The sequence below is a fragment of the Ostrea edulis genome, chromosome 2 (assembly GCF_947568905.1).
Source record: "Ostrea edulis chromosome 2, xbOstEdul1.1, whole genome shotgun sequence".
Lineage (NCBI taxonomy): Eukaryota > Metazoa > Mollusca > Bivalvia > Ostreida > Ostreidae > Ostrea > Ostrea edulis.
In genome coordinates this window covers 9731516-9747191 of record NC_079165.1, presented here as the reverse complement: position 1 = coordinate 9747191, position 15676 = coordinate 9731516, and the positions used below count along the sequence as shown (strand labels likewise).

The window sequence follows — 15676 nt, the reverse complement described above, 5'->3', positions numbered from 1 at the left end:
CCTACACATGCCGTATGTCATTTAAAGTATGTCCTATCTATTTATTAGTGTAGAAATCAAAGCGACATTCAAAAACGCATTTTGCAGAAACATTTAATGCAGTGTATTTCAGTCATTTTAGACATATTTTAACAAATTCACAATGAATATATTACAATTTAGCACAGATATCCATATGCAAACTTATTTGAATTAAACCTTTTCATATTAAACAGACTGCAGACCTGCTCGCTTTTTGTTTGCTATCATTGTGTAAATCTGTTTACTCCACCCAGAACGTATCGTTTGAAGCTGTTGAAAGGCAACTAAATTCTTGGACCAGAACGCTTTCAAGTGAACTGGACCTATTTAAATGTAAATCCAGTGATTTTAAATGAGACAACTTCCGTGACATAAGGTAGAGTTTTGCGGATTAATCCGGGGATTGGGCATGGGTGTGGATTCCCTGCTCCTTCTTTTGAATTTTCTGTGTTATAGTGGCCATGGATTACGTATCCCCCTGCCAGCTGATATCGATGGAGATCCTCAAGGTTAGTGATTTCTGAAATTGAAATATCCTTGACGTAGATGACACCGGTCTTACTGTAGTTGCGAGCTAAATATTCGTGATATGATTATAAATGTAAAGCGGGAGGGACGGAAGATATATTTATAATTATGGTTAAAGATTGTCCAAAATAAAACGGATCATAAGACGAAATTGTTTGAAGGTAGTGGAGTGTACAGGCAGAAAAAAAATCAGCCAGGAACACTCAGTAATTTAGAATTTTACTTCTAATTTTACAATTAACTTAACCAATGTTTTCACTTGTCAATAATAGATATATACTGTTTTATACCATTAATTTTGTTTTTCGATAATGACGTACACTCATTAAAAAAACACAAGTTCAATTCAAAGTATAAAAATACAGAATTTATTCAAATTACTCTCCCGCTCCCTGGGTTTTTTTAAACACCTCCACAACCTGACAAAAATCTATTGCCAGCAGGGGGAATCGCTTGCCGTTTAATGACAGGAAAATGTAGATTTGATTTAAAACGATGCAAATGTTTTTAAGTGCAAGATATTTAAATCCGACATCAGCAATAAGTTGAAATGACACCACGCTGTTACTGAGACGAATAATCAAGTTAGTTACAGGGGCCCTGTGTCACCCTTCTGAAGTATTAAACTAGAAATAACGACCTACCAAGCTTTATATCAAGTATTTCGTCCAGATCACTGAATTTCAATTGTATTTATAAACTTCACTGTTCTAAACTGGGTCATATCACCGTGAAAAAAAAATCGAGCCCATTGAAAAACGTTAAAGATACGGCACATGACAAGGAAAATGTTTGCTCGCAGCCGTTCGCTAACATGAAATATGTTATGTGATCCTATGTGACAAAGATTCGGTGTGCTTCTTGCACATTGTAGGTCCTTTAATAGAATATCATTTAACGGGGCTCCGGAAACTGAGATATTTCGGTGATTCTCCCATCAATTTTTGGAGTATCTGAGATGGTTTGTTGATGGTACAGGTAATCTTCCTTTATGTATCAGTAACTTCGCAGATAATAGGAAATGTATTCGATCAACCACCCGTGTAAGATTTATCCACCCAGTTGCAGATAAAATTCTAAGGCTATTTACATTTCATTTGTTAATTACTGGTGTAAACAGCGAAAACAAAGGAATGGGGAAACAAAACGTGATGACATGATAAGAGCGTGTAGAGATTATAAGTCATCAACGCCCTGTCATTTGATTCCTTACGTTTGTGAACTACTGTACTGTAGGACTATACAACCAACACTTCGTATCAGTACTAAAACACCTAAAAGTTATATACTTGTGACCCCCCCCCCCCAAAAAAAAAACCCCACACCAATCAACAACAACAAAAATTAAGTTCAAGAAAGAAAAAAATAATAATGCCAGAAAACTATCCCCCCCCCCCAGAAACACACAGTGTTCGAGGAAATATGAAAATTAATATCTTGTTATAATTGTTATAACTGACACGTGCTTTGTAGTCGTTTTCCTATGGAATTCCATATACAACAGTAATCAGTTGTCCAATATTGCTTGTTCATAACTATAACATAAGAATTGGTATCAAAATGAATTGGTTGTTGAATTTTCATTTACTCGTTAGAAACAAATAATAGCTAACTTTTCTATAGTAAAGATGCCGTGATCTCCAACAGTATATTCTTTCTGAGAATATTTATTTATGTTGTTCATTATTGAATACATATTTGCACAAGCGTCGAACAAATCATAAAACGTAGACAGTAGCATTTGATAGTAGGCTGACCCCATCTCTCTCTCTCTCTCTCTCTCTCTCTCTCTCTCATACATATTTGTTTCTAACGGGTAAGTAAGAATTCAATAATTTGTAATATCTAAAGGGTGAGCAGTAAACAATAAACTGTTAAAATAACAATATACATGTAGCACTCGTCAATTACACAATGATTAACAGAATGAAATAGTGTGTATTGCAAGTTTCTGTTCCACAAAACAAAACACAATACAAGTAGCAAGAATTTGTTAGTAAAATTTTCTCGAGTACCAAGAGATTTAGTGACCGAGCGTAGCGATCGGGGACCAAATCGATGACAAAAGGAAAATTTAACACTATACTTAGTATATGATTAAACTTTTTGTAGTTTCTGTTTAATTTATTATAACCCTTCAGTATTTTTCGTACTTTAATCAAGATCATCAGAATTTATCTTGATTGGTGCAATTTTGTACTGACTGGTTTTGATAATAAGTACCTTCAAGGGAATTTTACCTGTATTCAACAGTCAGGTGATGGACGACGGTGAGTAGTTTTCAAGCATACTTAGGTTTTAATTAAAACTAAGAGAATAATGTAATTACAATAAACACATTTTCTTCTGTGGAATTGCAGGAGAAGTGAGTATTGTTGTACGGGATGGCGGGGATAAACTCCTCAGGTCATTGGAAGGGGCGTCCATTCCCTCCAAAAGTTTGGAAATATCATTTCCATTGAGAAGAAATCACGTGACATTGCATCTAGTTCGAAACGACGAAATCTCCACAAATGTCCCATTGTACACAATGAATGATAATGGTTTTATCACCAGCGAATCTATCGAGGATGATCAGGTAGGTGTCTTTCATTCATGATTTACAAAAATACAAAATATTTCATTACCTCACTTTTTTTTAATGAGAAATTCTTAAAACAATGAAGTTGGATTTTGTTGTCAGAATTAAGGGTATGGCAGTCTCCAGTAAAGTAGGGAAATAGAATGACGTATGTAAGCCAATCATCCATTTATACCTATAAAACGGATCGTGGAGCAGTTTACGCCTTCTAATACTTCAGTTTCATAAAAACAAGTTCAAATACCGACTTTTGTTTTGATTATTGCAGTTGTTCTTCAGTTATCGATATATGCACACGAACAGTACCGATATTACGGTTTCAGGACAATATTTCTTGAAGTTAAAGCTTTATCACATGAATTCTCTCTTTAATATAGATATGGTTCATTGGCCCCCAACACTTCATTTATCCAGAAAAGTTTGCTTCACGAATCTCTATTATACGGGGATTTATGATACAAGAAAAATATTGACCTCGACTTCACCTTGGTCAATATCATATTTACCTCAATCAATATCGTGTTTGATGTCTCTAATATTTTATTCCGGATGATCGAGGTATTAACGGAAACTGAACACAAAAAGGGATCAATGTGCATAGCGCGTTCATGCGTAAGTCATCCAAAACAATATATATGTAAAAGTATTTCTTCTCATTATTTGATTCCCCTAATTAAGATGTTAATTGATTAATAGAACCACGCACAGTACTTTATTTAGATGGAAACACTAGGAGCAATATCATGTGTTGTGACGTTACAAGCGTTTCAGTGAATAATTGTTATGTAGTGTAAGAGATAAACAATACATGAATTTTAAGTGCTTTTATTATATCATTGAATAATTCCGAGCTTTACGATTCGATAAGATCCTATAAAGTTGAGAATTTTTATAGAATGTCTTGTTGTATAATGAAATAATACTGTGATCTTCTGATTGGTCGAGATCCTACAAACTAGAAAAAATAGAATGTTAGGTTTACCTGCACGTGCTTTGGAGAAAAATATAATATTTGACTTCCCCAATATCAAACTAAAATTAGAGATTGGTAAATTTCAGTTTATATGATTGATTATTAAACCACCAGAAAACTCCAGATACTCTTCACCGGATGTATTCACACAAAATGAAAACGATGTAATATCTTTGAATAACAACTACATTATTGGTGATTTCAATAATAGATCTGCTAACTTAAACGATTTTATTGATATATCTGAAAATGGCAATTTTGAAAATGAAGGTATATTTTAAAATGATATATATTTAGTAGAAGACTTGGGGATTCCCAGACATAATATATCACGTGATGGTTGAATCAATACATATGATCGCCATTTACTGGACTTATGAAAATATTATAATATGTTTATACTTCATGGAAGAGTGGGTGCTGATCAAAACATTAGGAATTGATGCTTTTATACATTTATTTATTTATATCATTATTATCAAACAAAGTAATTGATTTAATCAATAATCTAGTAATGTGCATTGATCTATCATACATATCTAGAATATTGTTAGATGCCATGTCTAATACTGAATACATGTATCTCCAAGTATACTCACATGAAAGATTTTGTATTTATGCTATTACCATATATATAGGGAGGCCTTAAGTTTTTAGGACTTGTGCTCGATTCCTTTGTAATTATAATACCAACCCCCCCCCCCCCCAAAAAAAAAACCAAACAAAAAAACCCATTAAAAAACCCAAAACAAACAGACAAAAAACAACAACAACACACAAGCAAACAACAAAACAACAACAAAAACCAAACAAACAATACTTAGACACCCTCGAAGCACACTAGTCAATGATTGTATATTGTTCACCTGCACGTGCCTTCAAGGTGAATATGATACAGTAAAACTCGGTTTTAGCGAACATGTTTGTAATGAATTCACGCTTACTGCGAAGTGATTTTCATTCCTTGTAGTTTGAAAACATATGATGAATTACTTTCGCTACAAGCACATTTTACTGCATTTGGATTTTGCAATATCGGACCAAAGATAAACTGTGAATTTCCAACTTGATATTGATTTGATTTGAAAAGAGAGATCGGGAAGAACTGTGTGCTTTTAATGGTATTCATGTAACACACAATCCATCAATATGTTAGAGGAGAATGCTTCTATTGCTTACATATTCATGATGATAGGATAATGTATAGGAAAGGCTGAAAATACGTATCACAGGATTGGATTTTTTTACTTACTTCTTTACTCATTTTTTACTACTATAGTAACATTGAACCCGATCTAAAGATAACCGATCAGGTTTTGTTTGGTGAGCTGTACATACACTCTAATAGTCGGTTTCGATGTTTTAAAATATCCATTCATATAATAAACAAAACCTCGCGTCTCTTAGCACTTTCAACTAGGTCTTGCACTCTGTTTGTATACAAAGATGGCCGACTGGCAGACCAGGTATCGTTTCGGAGGCTCTAGTTGCCAGTTTCGATGTTTGAACATACCAAAAAATAATTGTTAACATTTTCTCGGCCAATAACTCTAAATATATTTAAAATAACCCAGTCTTCCAAGTTCGTTGAATATTGTACTTCTCGGGAAGCTAAGACATCGTATTGACCTCAAAATGTCAGTAATTGTTTATATGTAAATAAAAAGGTCGTTAGATTTAAAACTCGATACACATCCATATTTCTCTCCCCCCCCCCCCTTGATAATTTTTTTTGGTAATCCAGATAGACTGCTAATATTGAAAATATTACAATTCAGTTCAGTTTGAAATAGACATAGTTAATGAGAGTTTTCCAGGTTTTAAAATCAAGCCACTAACAGCCCATTACATCGGGATTTTCAAAACGATGACCATGTTCTTCTAGATACTGTTACAGACTGCTGTACCCGTGAATTGATTTCGCGGTAACTCAATGTTGTTTTATTGTAGAACACATTTCTGTACCAAGACATTTCTAACGGAGCAGGCGTTCTCGTTCAAACTACAGAGACCTCATACTGTTTGGTAAGATTTCAGATTATCGCACCTTTTCAGCTTCGCATAGTCAATGAACACCAAATAAGAGTTGCAGGTGATGAGAAATTTTACACGTGACTCTTTCCGATTAGCTGATATGTCATTTGAAAATTTGCCAGACATCACACGTACCTACATGGAATTTCATGGTATTATCACGTGATAACAGTGATGTTGCAGATTTTCCTGCGACAAACTACATGTATCACGTGTTCTACTTATAGACAGTTTTCGTTATCTTCACCTTTCATATAATTCTAATAACACGGGTGTATGGCAAGCCCTTTTACTATTTATTCGTAAAATAAGATCTCTTTAAACATAATTATATAAGAGGGATATCTCTTTACACTAGAGAGATATCGCTATCGCTAGGAGGTATATCTCTTTCTCTTAGAGCAATATCTCTTAAAGTTAGAGAGATATCTCTCAAAGAGAAAGAGATATCCCTCTAGCATAAAGGGATGTCTCTCTATCAATGTAAAAAAGATATATCTTTAAGTTAGAGAGATATATCTTTAAATTTTCAAAAAGAGATATCCCTTTAACCCCCCCCCCCCCCCCCCCCCCCCCCCGCTGATCATAATGACTTCTCCCTCTTGCATCGCCATTGGTATGATTCAACCCAATTTTTTAACCAATCAAAATACTTCTAGTGTAAAAATGGCGGAGAAGGTTAAAGAGGTGGTTGGGGTAACATTATCAAGTTGCCGAGAGGCTAAATCCAGTCTAGCTCACATATTTTATCAATTTACAATTTTACATGTATTGTATTTGTTTTGTGTTACCTCTATGTATACACTTCACATGTGGTAAACGCAAAATCTTCGCCCGGGATTGCAGCCATCATGGTGATATTTGCTTTGGCGGGCTTCCAGTGTAAGGAGGATTCCTTAAATATTCAAACTAATAAAAATATTGGAAAGAGATACCGGGTATCTCTTTCTCTTTGAGAGATATCTCTTTTTCAACGATTACAGAGATATCTCTTATACTTTGAGAAATATCTCTCTAGGAATTCTGAGAGAGATATATCTTTAAGTGAAGGAGATATCTCTCAAAGTAAAAGAGATATCTCTCAGAGTAAAAGAGATACATGTAAAACTTATACGGTACCAATTTTGATGCACCAGATGTGTATTTCGACAAATAATGTCTCTTCAGTGATGCTCATGCCGAAATTTAGGAAATTCGAAATAATAATAAACTTGTCAGTCTAGCTAAAAGAAAAACTAGAGTGCCAAAAACTGGAGCCAAATTCGTCCAAGGATAAGAGCTATGCATGAGGGAGATAATCCTTAATTTTGAAATGAATTTCTAAATTTTATCCCAGCAATTAAATATACATCCGTATATGTATATCTCTAAGTGAAAGAGATATATCTTTAAGTGAAATAGATATCTCTCAAAGTGAAAGAGATATGTCTCTAATTGAAAGAGATATCTCTCAAAGTGTAAGATATATCTCTCGAAATGAAAGAGATATCTCTCAAAGTGAAAGGGATATTTCTAAAAGTGAAAGAGAAGTGGTACACTAGCATGCAGAATGAGAATTCAGGTGAACTTATAACGTGACTTTAATTTTATTCTATAATTTGACGGATTTCCCATCTCATGTTCAATATACATTTTGAGAATTCGTATATCTGACTAAAACTACATATAGGACTTAGTTTGAATGAAAATGATTTTTCAGTTTGGCAGTTTTTATGTGGACGAGGAGGAGTTTTTCTTAGAGCCTACACAGAGGTACTGCACCGACACTTCGATAAATTCCACCTTTAGGGTGTGGAAAGTGAATCTCTCCGGACTCCAGTTCTCTGACGTCACAGGTACACTGCGCATGCCCTTGTGTTTAGAAAAGAATAGTACCATTTCAATCATTCCACAGATTTATCCACTTATGGATATCTTTTTGGGATAAGATAAAAACAGGAGAACTCAATTTTATTAAACAAGTAAAACTAATCCGTTTCTACGTCGGATCGGAGAAAAGTAATTCCTTATGTATAGACTAATGATATCAGGAATGTATAAAGTTTACACATGACACTGACCAGGATAATCGCATTCTGAGCCGATTAAACTGCACACAATTTCCCATAAAGCGTAGTGTTTTGCATGCAAGTTCGGCGATGGATGAAAAGTATGGCGTTTTATTTTTTAAAAAGTTTGATCTCTATGTATATGTGAATACGAAGTCACGCTGCTACAAGAAAAGGTCGATGATGGAACGCAACACAGACTGTGATTGCAATTCAATTCATTTATTCACTCAAATTATATGAAGTTATATTTAGATGAAACATCACATATGGATAAAGGAAAACTAAATTGAGGCAATAACTTCACTAACACCACAGTAGTGTATACATGTAGTAGTGAATTGATGAGAAATTGGATGTGGATACCTACATGATACATATAGGTACATTTATTAATATTTAAATAATGTGTAATGTGGTCATGTATTGTATACAACCATACATATAAGTTGATGATAATTTTAAAAAAAAGGGGTTGGGGTTGGGTTTACATAATGATTCAGTAGACATTACCGTCTGACATTTTAACACGATGCCAGGTGTATCGTAATGAGAACCCCAACCAACATCATTACCAACACCGAATTACACCAGCAAGATTCCGCATTGAATTGTTTATAAAGTAATTACACTGCATCCGTAATTAGCATTTAAACTGGTGAGGCGTTTCGCAACGTAAGACATAACTCGAGAATAGAACGCGCTATAAACATTGTGTTCTACATACAGGTATAACACATTCACAGTCATCAAACGTTTATAACCTACTGGTTTTATTTATAGCTATATAATTATAATGGTTACATGAAGATTCACTGCGAAAATAAAATGTGCCAATAAGTATCAATGTGATGGCCTAATCCTTTTCAGTTAATGCAATTTTAAAAACCATATCGTACGCATGACTGGTAAATCATATTGGACACGCAACTCGATATCTCGTACATAGAGTATAAGATTATGTCTTCTTTCTTCAGTTGACAATACTTTTCTGTACACGTGATATGCATCCCTTACCAAGTCAGGCCACTTGAAAGTCGCATAATCTTCTCATGTTTTGAAAGTTTTTAAGATTCAGAATATATAGAACCCCCATTTGTCACGCATACAGACAAACGTTCTCATTGTATTTCGAAGCAAGACATCCGACTTTGGTTAAAAGTTTACTAGAGTCTACTTGTATCTTCTATACATATCAACATGTTTTTCATAAAGACGTAATCTTAAATCTTTTTTACTGAATATTACAATGTTTAAGTTTGTTGTAACCTTGAAGTCTCATTGTCGCTATGTGGGGTGCTATACTAGGTATCAGTAACACCATCCTTTTCATTTAACCCAATCCTTTTTCTTTTGACAGGAGACGATCACTTTGACTATACGAAACCGCTTTCTAGGAAACACGACTTAAGATTCAAACGAAATATTCAGGACCTGAAAGTTGAAACTCTTTTCATCATAGACTACTCTATATATAGCTAGTAAGTAAACACCATGTGTACCCCCCCCCCCCCCTCCCAAGTAAAGTGGAATTAATTTTTATAATTGTATGAATTATATTTAATCGACATTAAGTTTATTTTGTGAAGTGGCTTTCTTGAATGTTTGAAATTGACTTTTTGTAGTTGGTTGTCAAAAGTTACCGTTGACGACGAAGCAGAGAGATCCCAAGCAGCCAAGAGTGCCATCAGACAGTTCTACGCTTTTGTTATCAATGGGGTAAACTGCAATCTATTGCAATGAAATATTTCAGTTTTAGATATTTAAGAAATGAAGCTTATTTTGATCAATTTATGCTTTTCACATTTTGTCCGTCTGTCTCTCCGTAGATTTTTCTTCTTCAGAACAACTGGGTCATTTTGAATTAAATTTCCCCACAAACATCCTTCGATTGAGGGAATTGAATTTTGTTCGAAGGAAAGCCCACGCTCTTTTTTTTTTTAGGGGGGGGGTTGTAATGAAGAAATAGAGAAAATATGGTGGCATGTTTTAAAAAATTTCTGCTCAAGAACTACAAAACCAGAATAGACAAAACGTATGTGAAAGCTTCATGAAGGAGTGTAGATTCAAAGTTGCTCAAGCCATAGCCCCCATGGTCTGGGTGTGGCCCCAATAGGGGATTAATGTTTTAAATGGGGATATATAGGAAAAAATCTTTTAAAATCTTCTGATGAAGAGCAATAGGACCTTTATCAGATCAAATGATTTCTAAGATGGGGCCAAAATAGGGAAGCAAAGGTTTAGAATATATAGGGAACAACTTTAAAAATCTTTTTCTCGTGAACAGCAAGGTCGTGATTATTCATTAACTCAAGTTCGCGTTTATGATAACCGGTTATTCAGCATGTTTCTGTTCCTCTATACGTCTCTAAACTTTACACATTTTTGCTTCTTCTCCAGAACCACTGAGTCAATATCAACCAAACTTGGCAAAAAGCATCCTAGGTAAAAGAGATTCAATATTCATTGGATTAAAAAAGTCTTTGAAAATCTTCTGGGAATAAAGAGGGTAAACAATCTTTTTAAAAATCTGGAAATAAAAAGGGTGAAAAAAATCTTCTGAAGCACAACAGAACCAGGTTGACTCAGATGAGCGTTGTGACCCAAGGACCTACATATCTGATTTTAGTCGTAATTCCAAACTCAATAAATTTAGAACAAGCAATGTGACGTCATGATATTGTAAAGCGATTCATGACCAATCGTAAACTACCTCATTCCAGTGTCATTAACAGATGTATTTTTGCAATATTTTTACAACGAATCATGAATTTACAATACACGATTACTTTGTTAAACACCACTCTGATTCTACACACAAGTACTCTAAAGTCGACAGGGAATGCTTACTCCTCCTAGGCACCTGATCCCACCTCTAGTATATCCAGAAGTCCGTGTTTGCCCAGCTCTCTATTTTGTATTGCTTATAGAAGTTATGAGATTGATCACTGTTCGTTATCTTCACCTTTTATTAAAAAGATGCGTGGGTTCCTCATTGACAATATCTATTTGGTCTTTGGTGATTAAGTCTTTCAACACTTTGTCTAAATTCCCATGGGCACGGCTTATTTATTAGCCGATCTTTTATTTATGAGGCAAAATTTATTCGAATCTTCTTTAGACGTTTCATCTATTAGCAATGTTCATTTTCATTCATATGTTGGTTCTATATATCCCAGGGAACTCGAAATAAAAGACACCACGGAGTCATCCATATCTTCATATTTGGATATCTTAATGAACAAACTGACAACTCAGCTTTATGACAAACAGGATGACTTCAGCTTCTCCATCGTCAACTTCCCATATTTATGTAGCAACATTACATAATCACATGCATATAGTATTTACTTCTCTTAACTGATTCGATACACGAGAGCTTGTTCTGCATATGATCAATTTACAAAACGAGGCAAGGTTCTCACAAATAAGTTGATGATAAAAGGTTTCAACTGTCTCGTTTAAAGTCAGCATTTCATAAATTCTATGGTCGTGATAATGATCCTTTTGCAAATACAACCTGCCATTAGGTCAAATGCTGTTCGAGGTGATTTAAACAAATTGTTAGACCTTTGTTTACATAATGATTTTGACTACGGATTACTCTGTTTACCTGAATAAGGAGAACCCGCGGCAGGTTTGACTGGTTAATGATCCCACCTCTGGTGTGTCCAAGGCTCCTTTTTGTCCTACTCTTAATTTTGTATTCTTTATGGGATTAATGAGAATGATCACTGTTATTCATGTTTCATACCAATTGTTCGTCCGTTTTTTATACTGCTCTTTTGTCCATTTGCCCTACCCTCAATTGTTTATTCTTAAAAGGGAGTTGTGAGATTGATCATTGTTATCTTAACGTTTTCATTGATCAAAAATATATATTTGGATTAAACTTTTTCAGCAAAAGAACCCAGTCTAATGCTAGTCTTTGCTGCAAGGCAGTCCGTTCTCAAAGGCTCTTTTTCTGTATTTGAGTCCACTTATCGTGTAGCTGTGACTGAACATTCGGGGGGGGGGGGGGGGGGGGGGCTAGTGACGTATACTTTCCAGTATAACGCATATCTTAAACTCCAATACTGCATAGCAGCGCACGTTTCCCTTATATATTAACTTACTTGCTGCTGTTGCGTATTTTTGTTGTGTCGTGATGTGAATGATTTGATTTTGCATTACAAGTTGAAAACTCACGCCAAAATATCTAATGCAGTCTCGCGTATCTTAGTGCTGTTGTTCCTTTTCTTTGTGTTTCCTTGCTTTTGAGTTTATATATGAATTCCTACCTTTTTATATTGCAGATGGATGTTCGATACAAAAATATTCATTCGACATCGTCTAGTTTCACCCTTTCAGTTGTATTCGCTGGCATTTATATCGCTGATGTAAGTGTAAACCTTCATTTAAAAACAGTTCCAATAGTTTTCTGTACATCTACATGAGTATTTTAAGTTTTCTTCACTCTTTAATTAAAGACGGCGTCAAAGTCCTCTTTTACCGAGGACCAGAAGATATCGTCTACGTCACCTATTCAAGCAGACGCTTACTCCGTTCTCAATCACACGACACTCTGGATACAACAAGCGGCAGGAATCCCAGAATTCGACCATGTGATGATGTTTTCTCGGTAAAATCACTTTTACATACTCACATTTTCATACACATATTAGTTAAATTCCTTTAAGATATTTCAGATTGAAATAGTTCACTATTAAATGACATTAAGATTGTTTTTTTTCCCTAGTAGTTTTATTTCGTTTTTTTTGTTTTGTTTATTTGTTGATCAATACATATATATTATTTCATGATTTGACACACAATTTGCGGAAAGGGAAAGTATTTTAGTTGATAATAGGTAATGAATATTTCCGATTTTGTTACATTTCTTCATGCAGTCTTTTAACACTTCGGAATGGGAAAAATCCAAAAGACAAATGTACGTCAGTATGTCTGTTATATCTAGAAATAACTGAAGGCAAATTTTACAGATATGATTTCACCCATAATGACTCCTCCTCCGTCGTGGGGATGGCTTGGTCCGGGGCTATGTGCACACAGAACAGCGTCTCAATAGTGGAGGATCATTTTAATTTCATCGTTCTCACCGTGGCTGCTCATGAACTAGGACACAGGTATCTACTTAACAGACAAAGAGGCAAACACTGAGAACTTAAACCAATCTAGAATGAAATAAAGAATTAACATCAAATAAATATAACTTGAAGATATTTGTAATAAGCTGCTGTAGAACACGTTATAATGATATAGTTTGCCAGTACAACCTTTGATTTGGTCAAATGTAGTCTTCAATGTTTCATACCGATTATTAAACCATTCTTGGCACATTGATATTGACTACGGAGTACTCCATTTACCTGATCAAGATAAAGGGCTCAAGACGGGTGTGACCGGTCGACAGGGGATGCTTATTCCTCCTAGACACCTGACCCCACCCCTGGTGTTTCCAGGGGTTCGTGTTTGCCCAACTACTTGACCGTTGTAGTTTACTAACAAATATTTGAACGTCATGTGTGCTGTATGAGGCTAATAAAATCCTTCATTAGTACGAGTTTGGGATAGGGAAATTCCACCGAGGGGACAAGGTTCACAGTCTAGGAAGAGACTTTGCCGAGTATTATAGACAACGAATCTTGTTCCAGAGGTGGAAGTTTCCTATCCCATACGAGTAAATAATGAAGAATTATTTTTCTTATATTTTGCGTACAGTTTAGTGCATGAATTTAGGAGCTTTGAGAAAGTTCTAAAATATCAAAATCCCCATTTGAACTTCAGTGTAAAAACTAATTAGACAGACAGAAAGAGCAATAATCCGAAAATGGTTTACACTTTGTGTAAATTAAAATACCCAAGGTTGTCCACCAGAAAGCTATATCATCAATATTCAAAGAAAACAATGCAAAATATTTTACTTCACCGTGTAGCGTAAATCATAGAAAATATATGACGTCATAATCAAATGACGTCGCAGCATTCTGTGAGACAGAAAAATATCACATGGGTAAAATCGATCTCACTCTGGTGATAATGTGAGACAGAAAAATCTCACATGGCTGTCTCACATGGGTAAAGTCGATCTCACACTGGTGATATTGTGAGAAAACATTATCTTCCTCTATAAGATATTTGTTTAGTATAAATGTCTTGATTTATCTAGATGTTTAACTGTCATTTGTTTAGTATCAATGTCTTGGTTTATCTAGATGTCTGTCATTTGTTTAGTATAAATGTCTTGGTTTATCTAGATGTTTAACTGTCATTTGTTTAGTATACATGTCTTGGTTTATCTAGATGTTTAACTGTCATTTGTTTAGTATAAATGTCTTGGTTTATCTAGATGTTTAACTGTCATTTGTTGTATTTGGAATGCCGTGGTTTATCTTAATGTCTGCTTTATTGTTTTTTGTTGTTGTTTTATTTCGTTTTAGTGTACCTCATCTAAACATGATGAGACATTTTGAATTCAAAGTTTTGACTTCCCAATTCTTTAATTGCTTAACTGTCCCTCTAACTTTGTGTCCTGTTGTCTGAACACATGACGGAAAGATTCTTGATTTATTATGAATATTTTAGTCAGATCTTTGGTTTAATCTGTTTGACAGTCATGCTCTGTTTTAGTCTAAACGCTTCCCATGACGGTACGGACAACACGTGTAACAGTACAGAGATGTACGTAATGGCCCCTTTTGTTGACGTGCAGAGAGGACTGCTCAACTCGTGGAATTTTTCAACATGTTCCATTCAATATTTTACAGACTTTATAACGAATCTAAACCAGTAAGTACATGACTCTGTGACACAAACACTGAGATATATATATATATATATATATATATATATATATATATGAGTGCGCAGTGTAGCACATAAGACATGTTTCGTTTCAGGGAGGGCAATAACTGTCTACGGACCTTACGAAGTGGTTATGATCCCACCGCCTTAGTCCCAGAAATCAGTACTCTGCCTGGTACTTTGTACGATGCAGACGAACATTGCCGCCATATTGTTGGAGAGGGGTCCTATTTTTGTAGAGTAATATATTTTAAATTAGTATGTTTCTGATGCCAAATTGAAAAAAAGAGATACAAACTGAATCTTCTAACGTGTTTAAACCCGTTCTCATTGTATTTAAACTATACTTATTTTATTTTCTAAGTATCCATACAATAACGAATATTCGGACATCTGCACTATATTGTACTGTCACGTGATTAACGAAACAAGTTGCAATGCATACTTGGGTGGCGATGGTCTCTCATGTGGTGATAAAAAGGTAAATCATTTTAGGACGTTACTGAAATTCCATCCTAATATCTCTCTCCGATGTTTTTCATCTTTGAATGTGTTACATCTTTTATGATCCCTGCCATGTCTTAAACTGAACATTCTATATTGATTACAGTGGTGTATATCGGGCGTGTGTACCTCCTCGGAGTCGGCGCCACCAGGAAATGGTCAGTGATTTGGTAGATAATCTTA

The 15676-nt window shown here is 34.9% G+C and overlaps 1 protein-coding gene across 1 annotated transcript in view; it reads left to right on the top strand.

Annotated features, from left to right (window-relative positions):
- The first annotated feature begins 291 nt into the window (after window positions 1-291).
- LOC125678983 (uncharacterized) overlaps window positions 292-15676 on the top strand; it is a 54944-nt gene continuing 39559 nt past the window's right edge. Inside the window, exons 1-13 of the mRNA XM_056156654.1 lie at window positions 292-530; window positions 2910-3127; window positions 6054-6128; window positions 7837-7972; window positions 9546-9666; window positions 9811-9904; window positions 12481-12564; window positions 12655-12806; window positions 13168-13311; window positions 14816-14974; window positions 15085-15229; window positions 15354-15470; window positions 15600-15651. Of these exons, the coding sequence (XP_056012629.1) occupies window positions 431-530; window positions 2910-3127; window positions 6054-6128; window positions 7837-7972; window positions 9546-9666; window positions 9811-9904; window positions 12481-12564; window positions 12655-12806; window positions 13168-13311; window positions 14816-14974; window positions 15085-15229; window positions 15354-15470; window positions 15600-15651 (1597 nt within the window). The 5' untranslated portion in view covers window positions 292-430. The remainder of the gene's footprint in view (window positions 531-2909; window positions 3128-6053; window positions 6129-7836; window positions 7973-9545; window positions 9667-9810; window positions 9905-12480; window positions 12565-12654; window positions 12807-13167; window positions 13312-14815; window positions 14975-15084; window positions 15230-15353; window positions 15471-15599; window positions 15652-15676) is intronic.